Source organism: Rhinoraja longicauda, chromosome 19 (genome assembly GCF_053455715.1).
Source record: "Rhinoraja longicauda isolate Sanriku21f chromosome 19, sRhiLon1.1, whole genome shotgun sequence".
Taxonomy (NCBI): Eukaryota; Metazoa; Chordata; class Chondrichthyes; order Rajiformes; family Arhynchobatidae; genus Rhinoraja; species Rhinoraja longicauda.
In genome coordinates, this window is record NC_135971.1 from 16,499,119 (window position 1) to 16,512,241 (window position 13,123).

A 13,123-nucleotide genomic window follows, 5' to 3' on the forward strand; every position below is an offset into this window, starting at 1 on the left:
GCAGTCAGAATCAAACCCGGGTCTGTGGCGCTGAAAGGCACTAGCTCTACTTTGGTAGCCCTGTCTTCGGTTTAAACCAGCGTCTGCAGTTCCTCGTGTCCACAATAATACGTTGACGTTTAGACCTTGACCGATGTTTTCCGCAGGTGACCCTGTGAACACGGACAGCCTGGAAGAAGATGCCACACAGGCGTTCGAGCTTCAGCCACCGACTTTCACCAAAGAGCCGTCTCAAAGTAAGATTTAAATTTGTGCTCCCAGCTGGTTTTTGGCTGAAAGTTGCTTTCAGAGTCAATAGACAATGGGTGCAGGAGGAGGCCATTCGGCCCTTTGAGCCAGCACCGCCATTCAATGTGATCATGGCTGATCATTCTCAATCAGTGCCCCGTTCCTGCCTTCTCCCCATACCCCCTGACTCCGCTATCCTTAAGAGCTCTATCTTGCTCTCTCTTGAATGCATTCAGAGAATTGGCCTCCACTGCCTTCTGAGGCAGATAATTCCACAGATTCACAACTCTCTGACTGAAAAAGTTTCTCCTCATCTCCGTTCTAAATGGCCTACCCCTCATTCTTAAACTGTGGCCCCTGGTTCTGGACTCCCCCAACATTGGGAACATGTTTCCTGCCTCTAACGTGTCCAATCCCTTAATAATCTTATACGTTTCGATAAGATTCCCTTCAGACCAAAGCCTTCAGGGGATCTCTTTGAGACCTACCGAATAATGAACGTGTTGGACAGAGTGGATGTGGAGAGGATGTTTCCCATAGTGGGAGAGTAGGACCAGAGGGCACAGCCTCAGAATAAAAAGCCGTACCTTTAGAATGGGGATGAGGAGGAACCATTCGGGCCCGGACCCTTCGGGTCGGGACCCTTCTTCAGACAGAGTCACGGGAGAGGAAACATGATATAGAAGGTACATAGAACAAATGAATGAAAGATCGTCTGGCTTAAAACATGGTCGGAGAGCAGGAGGAATCACAGAGGGACCCTTCTTCAGACTGAGAGACAGGGGAAAGGGAAACGAGAGATATAGGGAAACGACCAAAAGGTCTACTCCGCCATTCAATCATGGCTGATCTAACTCTCCTTTCTAACCCTATTCTCCTGCCTTCTCCCCATAACCTGAGACCCCGTACTAATCAAGAATCTATCTATCTCTGCCATAAAAATATCCACTGGCGTCCTCCGCAGCCTTCTGTGGCAAAGAATCCCACAGATTCACCTCCCTATGACTAAAGAAATTCCTTCACATCCTTGGGCGGCACGGTAACGCAGCGGTAGAGTTGCTGCTTTACAGCGAATGCAGCGCCGGAGACTCAGGTTCGATCCTGACTACGGGTGCTGCACTGTAAGGAGTTTGTACGTTCTCCCCGTGACCTGCGTGGGTTTTCTCCGAGATCTTCGGTTTCCTCCCACACTCCAAAGACGTACAGGTATGTAGGTTAATTGGCTGGGTAAATGTAAAAATTGTCCCTATTGGGTGTAGGATAGTGTTAATGTTACGGGGATCGCTGGGCGGCACGGACTTGGAGGGCCGAAAAGGCCTGTTTCCGGCTGTATATCTATGATGATGATATAAAGGAACTGTGGCGGACCCTGGGGATCAGGCCACTCCTTGGGTCAGCCCCCTCGTCACTTGATGGACAGGCGTAAGGGGTTAAAGGTCAGCCCGTTGGGAGATCAAGTCAAGTCAAATTTATTTGTCACATACACATACTCGATGTGCAGTGAAATGAAAGTGGCAATGCCTGCGGGTTGTGCACAAAAATAATTACAGTTACAATAAATAAAGTTAATAAGTTACTAAACATAGCACCAAAAGTGTCGACAAAAATTTAGTCTCTGGGGTTATCAAAGTTGACAGTCCTGATGGCCTGTGGGAAGAAGCTCCGTCTCATCCTCTCCGTTTTCACAGCGTGACAGCCTGACCGTAGCATCTGGAACAGTCCGTTACTGGGGTGGCAGGGGTCCCTCATGATCTTGCTTGCTCTGGATCTGCACCTCCTGATGTATAGGTCCTGCAGGGGGACGAGTGTAGTTCCCATGGTGCGTTCTGCCGAACGCACTACTCTCTGCAGGGCCATTCTGTCCTGGGCAGAGCTGTTCCCAAACCAGACTGTAATGTTGCCGGACAGGATGCTCTCTACAGCCCCAGAGTAGAAGCAATGAAGGATCCTCAGCGACACTCTGAATTTCCTCAGTTGTCTAAGGTGGTAAAGGCGCTGCTTAGCCTTACCCACCAGTGCGGCAATGTGCGTTGCCCACGTCAGATCCTCTGCGATGCGGACTCCCAAGTATTTGAAACTGCTCACCCTATCCACAATAGACCCATTTATCTCCAGTGGCGTGTACGTCCTTGGATGTTTAGCCCTTCTGAAGTCCACAATCAGCTCCTTTGTTTTAGTGACATTCAAGAGGAGGCTATTGTCCTGACACCAGAGTGCCAGATCAGCCACCTCCTCCCGGTAGGCCTTCTCATCGTTGTTGGAGATCCGGCCCACCACCACAGTGTCATCAGCAAACTTGATGATGGAGTTTGAGCTGAACCTGGCCCTACAGTCATGTGTGTACAGGGAGTACAATAGGGGGCTAAGGACGCAGCCCTGGGGGGATCCTATGTTCAGGGTGAGGGAGCTAGATGTGTGTTCCCCCATCCTGACCACTTGGGGCCTGGCAGTGAGAAAGTCCAGGACCCAGGCACACAGAGGGGTGCTAAGCCCCAGTTCCAGCAGCTTCTCAACCAGTCTGCTGGGGACTATTGTGTTGAATGCTGAACTAAAGTCAATGAACAGCATCCTCACATAGCCCCCCTGGCTGTCCAGATGAGAGAGAGCGGTGTGTAGAACCTGGGAGACCGCATCATCCGTGGACCTGTTCGGACGGTATGCGAACTGTAGTGGGTCCATGTTGCGAGGAAGGAGGGCGCAGATGTGCTTCTTGACTAGCCTCTCCAAGCATTTCATGACAACCGAGGTGAGGGCCACCGGTCGGTAGTCATTTAAACACGCTGGAGAGGCATTCTTTGGCACCGGTACAATGATGGATCTTTTGAAGCATGCAGGGACCATGGACTTTGCCAAGGAGAGGTTGAATATTGTGGTGAGCACTGGAGCAAGCTGAGTAGCACAAGACTTTAGTACTCGCCCAGATATACCATCTGGGCCTCCAGCTTTCCTCGTGTTCACACGCGTCAGAGCCCACCTCACCTCATGCTCGGACACCGAGAATGTGTGCACATCCCCGGCGGTGGATCCCCCTCCAGCCTCGCTAGCCAGCGCCCCTTCGGTGCTGTTTTTAGACGGCGAGCTGGTGGTGTTACCCGTCTCAAACCGTGCGTAAAAAGAGTTCAGGTCATCAGCTAAGGAGGAGCCGGCACTTCCGGTTGAGGGGGTGCTGGACCTGTAGCTAGTTATAGTCCGTAGCCCCTGCCAAAGGCGCCTGGTGTCCTGCTGCTCCATCTGTGACTCCATCTTGTCCCGGTACCTCTTTTTTGCATCTTTCACTGCCCTTCTCAGTCGGTAGGACTCTCCCTTGTAGTCGTCCATGTTGCCGGATGCCAGGCCGGAGTTGTAAGCAGCGGTGCGAGCATTCAAGGCCACGCGAATAGACCTGTCCACCCAGGGTTTTTGGTTCGGGAAGATACTGACCCTTACCGTGGGGATGATGGTATCGGCTATTGTGGCAATGAAGTCCGTAACCGCTTCCGCAAACTCATTTACGTCTCTGGAACTTGCTTGGAACATGTTCCAGTCGACTTCGCTCAGTGCATCTTGCAGCATGGCCTCTGAATGGTCAGCCCACCGCTTTACGTCCCTCGTCACTGTCGCTTCCCGTACTATCCGTTGTTTGTACTCCGGCAGCAGGAAAATGGCAGCGTGGTCAGATTTCCCAAAAGGAGGGAGAGAAACGGCCTTGTAGCCTTTCCTGAACGGCGTGTAGCAGTGGTCCAAAGTTCTTTTCCCCCCTGGTGACACACGTGATGTGTTGGTAGAAGTTGGGCATGACCTTTTTGAGATTTCCCCTATTGAAGTCTCCAGCCACCAGCACAGCCGCATCAGGGTTCTTGTTTTGGTGTTGACACACCACATCGTGTAGGGTGGACAGTGCCACGTCGGTGTCCGCATGCGGTGGGATATAGACGGCTGTGATGATCACCGAGCTGAACTCCCGGGGTAGGTAGAATGGTCGGCATAGGATAGTTAGATGTTCCAGGTCCGGCGAGCAGGAACGAGAAAGCGTCTTAATATTCCCAGGATTACACCAGTTATTATTGGTCAAGAAGCAGACTCCTCCGCCCTTGGATTTCCCAGATTCTTTCGTTCTGTCCGCCCGGAAAACAGTGAAGGACTCGGATGGGCAGATCACCTGGTCAGGCACCAGCGGGGTCAGCCATGTTTCAGTCAGACAAAGGATGTTACAGTTCTTTATGTCCCTCTGGAATCTGATCCTTGCCCTCAGGTCATCCAGCTTGTTCTCCAGGGACTGGACGTTGGCCAGAAGTATGCTGGGCAGAGGTGGACGTAAGGCTTGGGTTCTCAGCCTGTTCCCAATCCCCCCTCGCTTCCCTCGGTGTTTTTTCCGACTTTCCCACTGACCTGCGCTCCCACTGCTGCTGCCGCGGTGCGCTCCTTTGATGATCTCTATTGGTATATCGGTGAGTAGATTTCTGTTTAATAGTGCTCCTGTAGCGCTCGAGTTTAATTTTACGAGCGTTTCCCGGTCGTACATTGGTTAATGCTAAGTGCTAGCACACGCTAGAGCACTTAGGGATAATTTTAAAGTAAACATACCAGTTTAAAACGCACAGTTCCCGCAGAGCTACCACGACGGCGACTGGACTGGACCGCGCCATCGACTGGTTCATCCCTAGGTTGGACTATGCTGTGAGCAGAAGCTCACAGCCTAATAAAGACCGTTAACTAAACCTGCCTGGCGTCCTGCCTTTTCTCTGGCCTCCGCCAGGCCACTACATTGGTGACCCCGACATTCATCACGCGTCGTGATGTATCGCAGTAATGCGCAACCCGGTCCTGCCGACCTCGATGCCGTCTCGCTCAAACTCCCGACCCTGTGGACCGAAGAGCCTGAGGTCTGGTTCCAGCAGGCAGAGGCACAGTTTGCTGTGCGATGCGTGACCGTGGACGAGACGAAGTATTTCTACGTTGTCGGCGCCCTGGACCAGGAGACAGCAAGGCGAGTAAAGCCCTACCTGACCGCCCCCCCCGTGGCTAACGAATATGCGGGCCTTACGGCCCTCCTTATCAGGAGGTTCGGCCTCAGCGAGGCCGAGCGGGCAGCTCGAATTATGAGCAATTATGAGGGCCTCGGGGACCGACGGCCGTTGGCCCTTCTGGAGGACATGCTCGCCCTTATGGGCGGCCACGAGCCCTGTTTCCTATTTAAATATGCCTACCTTCGGCAGCTCCCAGCCGACCTCCGCTCGCAGCTCGCCGGGGACCCGTTCACCGACACGCAGGGGCTGGCCGAGCGCGCTGACCAGCTCTGGATGTTCCGCGGCGTCGGGAGGCGCACAGCAAGCCGGGGCCGCCGTCGGGCACTCCGCGGCGAAATCTGGCCGCCATCGGGCACTCCGGTGCAGGCACGTCGTTTTCGCACGGCCCGCTGGCAGTTCAGTCAGACGCCACCAGAGGTCGCTGGTGGGCATCCCAGTCTGCACCACCACGGGACACCAGCAGAGGGGGCTGGTGCTATTATCACCGTCGCTGGGGACCGAATGCGAAACAATGTAGCCCCCCTTGTGCCTTTCCGGGAAACGCAGGGGCCGGCCGTCAGTGATTCCTTCGGCGGCCGGCCAGATCCATCGCGTGTTCGCTCGGGATCGCTGCACCGGGGGTCGGTTCCTCGTGGACTGGAGCAGAGGTGAGCGTCCTACCTCCTTCCACCGCCGATATCCATGCGGGCAAACGAGGCCCCCTCCTCACTGCGGCGAACGGGAGCCCCATCAACACTTACGGGGTCCGCAAGCTCGCCCTTAACTTCGGCGATAGCTGGTTTACATGGGAGTTCGTCATCGCCGATGTTTCCCAGCCGCTGCTGGGCGCCGACTTCCTGCGAGCGCATTCGATGCTCGTGGATGTCAGGCGGAAGCACCTGGTGCACTCCAGCACGCTGGGGCCGGTCTCCCCCAACGTCGGACCCCTGTCGTCCGTGGATGCGACGTACGCGCGCATCCTGCTGGATTTCCCGGACATTGTCGAAACCCACTTCTGCTCCTCCGCTCCCAAGCACGGGGTGCAGCATCACATCCCCACCACCGGGCCACCCGTGCACGCCCGAGCGCAGCGTCTCGCTCCAGACAAGCTCCGTCTAGCTCGAGAGGAATTTCGTCGGATGGAGTCAATGGGCATCATGCGCCCCTCCAATAGCCCGTGGGCGTTACCACTCCACTTGGTCCCTAAGGCGGACGAGGGTTGGCGCCCATGCGGGGACTATCGGCGCTTGAATGACGCGACCGTCGCCGACAGGTATCCGGTCCCGGACATCCAGGACTTTAATGCCCACCTGGCCGGAGCACCTGTGTTCTCCAAGGTGGACCTTGTGCGTGGGTATAATCAAATCCCGGTCCACCCCGACGACATCCCCAAGACTGCCATCATTACTCCGTTTGGCCTGTTCGAGTTTTTACGGATGCCGTTCGGTTTGAAGAACGCCGCACAGGCCTTCCAACGGCCTATGCACTGTGTGTGCCGTGGCCTAGACTTTATGTTTGTTTACTTGGACGACGTACTCGTGGCCAGCCGCTCGAGGCAGGAGCACTGCACCCACCTCCGCCAGCTGTGTAAACGCCTCAGCGAGTACGGTTTGTCCATCAACACGTCCAAGTGCCGTTTTGGGGTGACGGCCATCGATTTCCTCGGCCATCGGGTGACCCCACAAGGGGTGGTACCTCTTCCGGACAGGGCCGACGCTGTCCGCCGGTTCCCCCGCCCGACCACTGTCAAGGGCCTGCAGGAATTCGCCGGGATGATTTCCTTCTATCACCGCTTCCTGCCGGCGGCAGCCGGAACTATGCGCCCACTCTTCCACCTCATGGCTGGTCGTCGCAAGGAGGTCGAGTGGGACGACGAAGCAGGAGCGGCCTTTGAGCAGGCTAAGGAGGCCCTGGCCAGGGCCACGATGCTCGTCCATCCTAAGGAGGATGCCCCAACCGCCCTGACCATGGACGCTTCTGAGGTGGCGGTCGGTGCGGTGCTGGAGCAGCTCATCGACGGGTGTTGGCGGCCACTCGCCTTCTTTAGCAGGCACCTCAGCGGGGCCCAACGGCGTTACAGCGCGTTCGACCGTGGGCTCCTCGCCCTCTACCTCGCAGTACGCCACTTTTAGTACTTCCTGGAGGGAAGACCCTTCACTGCATTTACAGACCACAAGCCACTCACATTTGCGTTTGCCAAGGTTTCAGATCTGTGGTCTGCGCGGCAACAGAGGCAATTGGCGTACGTGTCCGAGTACACCACCTCAATTCGTTTCGTGGAGGGCAAAAACAACAGGGTGGCCGACGCCTCATGCGCCCTCCTGTCCACTTTGTACCTCCGGTTCTTGGGGGGGGTCCTGTGGCGGTCCCTGGGGATCAGGCCACTCCTTGGGTCAGCCCCCTCGTCACTTGACGGACAGGCGTAAGGGGTTAAAGGTCAGCCCGTGGGAGGTGTGGTACATCCGTAGGTGGACTACGCTGTGAGCAGGAGCTCACAGCCTAATAAAGACCGTTAACTAAACCTGCGTGGCGTCCTGCCTTTTCTCTGGCCTCCGCCAGGCCACTACAGAACGTCCTTTAATTCTGAGGCTGTGACCTCTAGTCCTAGACTCTCCCACCAGTGGAACCATCCTCTCCACATCCACTCTATCCAAGCCTACTCTATTCGGTACATTTCAACGAGGTTCCCCCTCATCCTTCTAAACTCCAGCAAGTATGGGCCCAGTGCCATCAAACGCTCATTGTGAGTCATAGAGTGATACAGTGTGGAAACAGGCCCTTCGGCCCAACTTGCCCACACCAGCCAACATGTCCCAGCTACACTAGTCCCATCTGCCAGCATTTGGCCCATATCCCTCCAAACCTGCCCAATCCATGTACCCGTCTAACTGCTTCGTAAACGTTGGGATAGTCCCGGCCTCAACTACCTCCTCTGGCAGCTCATTCCATGCACCCGCCATCCTTCGAATGAAACAGTTACCCCTCGGATTCCGATCAAATCTTTTCCCCTCACCTTGGGCAGTGGTAGAGTTGCTGCCTTACAGTGAATGAATGCAGCGCCGGAGACCCGGGTTCTCCCCGTGACCTGCTGGCCTTTTCTCCGAGATCTTCGGTTTCCTCCAAAGACGGGCAGGTTTGTAGGTTAATTGGCTTGATAAATGTAAAAATTGTCCCTAGTGGGTGTAGGATAGTGTGTTAACGTGCGGGGATCACGGGTCGGCGCGGACCCGGTGGGCCGAAAGGGCTTGCTTCCGCGCAGTATCTCTAAACTAAACTAAATTCCGATTAAATCTTTTCCCCTGCACCTAAAGAAAAGTGCAGGAAGCCTGGTGAAGATGCCCATTTGGGAGGGAGCAGCTTGGGCTGATTGCTGTCATGTTCTTCCTCAGGTGACCGCCTGGCGCGGAGCAGTGGGGCAGAGCCGCCAGTGAGCAAGGCTGCCGGAACAGCTTCGCCGCCGCACCGGGATGGGTCGGAGCACCGGGAGGAAGGCGGGCTGGGACCCGAGGACCCGGAGCGTTGGGCCAGTGACGACACCCAGTTGTTCTGCGCTGAGCAGCGTCCTAACGGGGAGGAGGAGGAGGAGGAAGAGGGCAATGCCGATCGTCCCTCGACACCGCCATCGCCCAGGAGCGAGGGAGGGAGCGTCGCGGAGCCGGCGGCCTCACCGGGACCATCGGAGGCAGCAGACGGCGGGGAGAGGGGGCAGGAGAGGGGCACGGTCTCGCGCGGAGATGGGGCGAATCCGGGCGCCGCGCCGACTGCCGAGGCCTCGCCACCCCGCCTGGCGGCGGAGGTCGACGCGCGGGATCCTGGGACCGAAACGCCGGCCGCCGGCCGGGCCGCGGGAAGACGCGGCCGAGGAAGGAGGTTGCAGCGGAGGGAGGCCGGGCAGCCGGCGGATAGCCCACCGGGCAGCCCGCAGACGCCCGCCAGGTCCAGGGGAGGCCCACCTCAGCTCACTGCGGGCGACCCCCCGGAGGAGGGCCCCCGGTCTGCTGCCAAGGCTCAAGCTAAGCGCAGGCCTGCGGCCTCCCCACGGGGTGGGGCGGAGGTGGCTCCCGCAACCCAGGGCCCGGCACAGCAACGGACCAGGGGCCGGAGCAACCGGAGGAAGCAGGTGAGTGACGACATGTGCTATTCATCGCACCGAGCCATTGTTACCTGCCCACCCACCCACCCCCTAAATCCAGGCCAGACTGAGGGTGGGGGGGGGGGGTTAGGAGAGGGATAGACGGGTGGAACGGCCTCTGGCGTGGAGACGGCAAGGGCGGAATGCAGCTAATTTCACAAGCTCACAAGTTATGGGAGTGGAACTAGGCCATTCGGCCCATCAAATACACTCCGCCATTCAATCGTGGTCAATCACTGCCTCCTAATCCCATTCTCCTGCCTTCCCCCCCCCATGACCCTTGACGCCCCATCTAATCAGGAATTTGTCCGTCTCCGCCTTAAAAATATCCACTGACTCGGCCTCCACGGCCTTCTGTGGCAATGAATTGCACAGATTCACCACCCTCTGACTTAAGAAATTCCTCCTGATCTCCTTCCTGAATGGAGTTCATTTAGTTTTGAGGCTACGTCCTCCAGTCCTGGACTCTACCACTAGTGGAAACATCCTCTCCACATCCACTCTATCCGAGCCTTTCACTATTCGGTACGTTTCAATGAGGTCCCCTCTCAGTGAATGGAAGGGGCCGTGAATCAAAACCAAGATTATACTAATCTTGGTCACAAAGTTTAGGTTAGGAGTCACAGCGTGGAAAACAGGCCCTTCGGCCCACCGATTCCGTGCCGACCACCGGTATGGTCAAGATCGTAGGAAAAAAACTGCAGATGCTGGTTTAAACCTAAGGTAGCCACAAAATGCTGGAGTAACTCAGCGGGTCAGGCAGCATCTCGGGAGAGAAGGAATGGGTGACGTTTCGGGTCGAGGCCCTTCTTCAGACCCGAAGCGTCACCCATTCCTTCTCTCCCGAGATGTTGCCTGACCCGCTGAGTTACTCCAGCATTTCGCGTCTACCTGTAGTCTAGATCGTACCTGGTAAGGGGTAGGCCATTTAGAACGGAGATGAAGAAAAACTTTTTCAGTCAGAGAGTTGTGAATCTGTGGAATTCTCTGCCTCAGAAGGCAGTGGAGGCCAATTCTCTGGATGCTTTCAAGAGAGAGCTAGATAGAGCTCTTAAGGATAGCGGAGTCAGGGGGTATGGGGAGAAGGCAGGAACGGGGTACTGATTGAGAATGATCAGCCATGATCACATTGAATGGCGGTGCTGGCTCGAAGGGCCGAATGGCCTCCTCCTGCACCTGTTGTCTATTGTCTTGAATTTGAAAAGTCCGGGAGCAGAGCAAGGACGCCCGTTGGCTGAGCAGAAAAGTAAGTGCTAATTACAGTTGAACAGGCAGTTTAAAAAGAGCGCCAAGAGGAAGCTAGTAGTCAATTTGAAAAGTCCGGGAGCAGAGCAAGGACGCCCGTTGGCTGAGCAGAAAAGTAAGTGCTGATTACAGTGAGAAGTCAGGTAAATTGGACAATCAGGCAATTTAATTGGTGATATAAGCAATACTTGCAAAAGGGTGCAGCCCTGTTCGGGTGCAGCCCAGTGAGGGAAGTGCGAGTCTTTGGCTGCGAGTCTTCGGCGCTGAGGTGAGGAGGATACAATTGTTTTAAGCCAGAGCTGGTTATAGGCACAAGGTGATGGCGGAAAAGTTGGTGCAGTGTGTTTCCTGCAGGATGTGGGAAGACAGGGACGTCGCTGGAGCTTCTGGGAGCTACACCTGCAAGAACTGTGTCCAGGTGCAGCTCCTGAAGGGACGTGTGGTGGAGTTGGAGAGGCAGTTGGATGACCTCAGGGCCATCCGGGAATGCGAGAGTTTCCTCGACAGGACCTATTGTGAGGCTGTCACGCCAAGGGTCCAGGTCGAGCGAAGGTGGGAGACTGTTTCAGGGGGGAGTGGACGTGGACGTGGACTACAGGAGACCCCAGTGGCTGTGCCTATTGCAAATAGGTATACCCTCTTGGGAACTGTCGGGGCAGAAGACGTTTCCAGTCCGAGTGGCGGACCTGTTGGCAAGGATACTCGACAGGGGAGACCGAAGTCTGGAAGAGCCGTAGTGGTCGGTGACTCCATAGTCCGAGGGACGGACAGAAGATTCTGTGGCAGCAGGAGGGACTTGAGGATGGTCTGTTGCCTCCCTGGTGCCAGGGTTCAACACATCACAGACCGGCTTCAGAAAATCCTAGTGAGGGAAGGCGATCAACCTGAAGTCATTGTGCACGTGGGCACGAATGACGTCGGGCGGAAGAGGAAGGAGGTGCTACAGCAGGAGTTTAGAGAGTTGGGAAAAACACTGAGAAGGAGGACGTCGAAGGTGGTTATCTCTGGACTGCTACCGGTACCTCGTGCTGGTGAGGCCAGGAACAGAGAGATAGAGGGTATGAATTTATGGCTGAGGGACTGGTGCAGAGAGCAGGGATTTAGATTTCTGGACCACTGGGATCTCTTCTGGGCTAGGGGTGACTTGTACAAAAGGGACGGGTTGCATCTTAACAGCAGGGGGACAAACATTCTGGCAGGCAGGTTTGCTAGTGCGACACCTGTGGCTTTAAACTAAGTAGTGGGGGGGGAGGGGTTAACAAATTGTGAATATGAAGATGAGGTTAAAGGGAATACAGGAGATATTGCAAAAGACTCTCTGAAGAATGGGAACAGAAGTTCTAGAGGGGAAAAGAAATTAAGGGCAGGGCCAATTGTGAACGATGTGAGAGAGGAGGTAAATACAGAAGTTAAAGTGTTGTACTTAAATGCGAGTAGTATAAAAAATAAAGTGGATGAGCTTGAGGCTCAGTTAGTCATGGGCAAGTATGATGTTGTAGGGATCACTGAGACATGGCTACAAGAGGACCAGGGCTGGGAACTGAATATTCAGGGGTACACAACGTATAGAAAAGACAGACAGGTGGGCAGAGGGGGTGGGGTTGCTCTGATGGTAAGGAAGGATATTCATTCCATTGCAAGGGGTGACATAGAATCAGGAGATGTTGAATCAGTATGGATAGAAATGAGAAATTGTAAGGGTAAAAAGACCCTAATGGGAGTTATCTATAGGCCCCCAAACAGTAGCCTCGACATAGGGTGCAAGTTGAATCAGGAGATAAAATTGGCGTGTCAAAAATGTAATGCTACGGTGGTTATGGGAGATTTCAACATGCAGGTAGACTGGGAAAATCAGGTTGGAAATGGACCCCAGGAAAGAGAGTTTGTAGAGTGCCTTCGAGATGGATTCTTAGAACAGCTTGTACTGGAGCCTACCAGGGAGAAGGCAATTCTGGATTTAGTGTTGTGTAATGATCCTGATCTGATAAGGGGACTAGAGGTAAAAGAGCCATTAGGAGGCAGTGATCACAACATGATAAGTTTTACTCTGCAAATGGAAAGGCAGAAGGGAAAATCGGAAGTGTCGGTATTACAGTATAGCAAAGGGGATTACAGAGGCATGAGGCAGGAGCTGGCCAAAATTGACTGGAAGGAGGCCCTAGCAGGGAAGACGGTAGAACAGCAATGGCAGGTATTCCTGGGAATAATGCAGAGGTTGCAGGATCAATTTATTCCAAAGAGGTGGAAAGACTCTAAGGGGAGTAAGAGACACCTGTGGCTGACAAGGGAAGTCAGGGATAGCATAAAAATTAAGGAGAGGAAGTATAACATAGCAAAGAAGAGTGGGAAGACAGAGGATTGGGACTCTTAAAGAGCAACAAAAGTTAACTAAAAAGGCAATACGGGGAGAAAAGATGAGGTACGAGGGTAAACTAGCCAATAATATAAAGGAGGATAGCAAAAGTTTTTTTAGGTACGTGAAGAGGAAAAAAATAGTCAAGTCAAATGTGGGTCCCTTGAAGACAGAAGCAGG

At 54.7% G+C, this 13,123-nt stretch overlaps 1 protein-coding gene across 4 annotated transcripts in view; it reads left to right on the forward strand.

Annotated features, from left to right (window-relative positions):
- The window catches only part of LOC144602708 (uncharacterized), a 42,037-nt gene that overhangs the window by 15,313 nt on the left and 13,601 nt on the right, over positions 1 to 13,123 (forward strand). For all 4 annotated transcript variants that reach the window (XM_078415840.1, XM_078415842.1, XM_078415844.1 and 1 more), the window contains exons 7-8: positions 147 to 236; positions 8,603 to 9,333. In XM_078415840.1, coding sequence (XP_078271966.1) covers positions 147 to 236; positions 8,603 to 9,333 — 821 coding nt within the window. The remainder of the gene's footprint in view (positions 1 to 146; positions 237 to 8,602; positions 9,334 to 13,123) is intronic.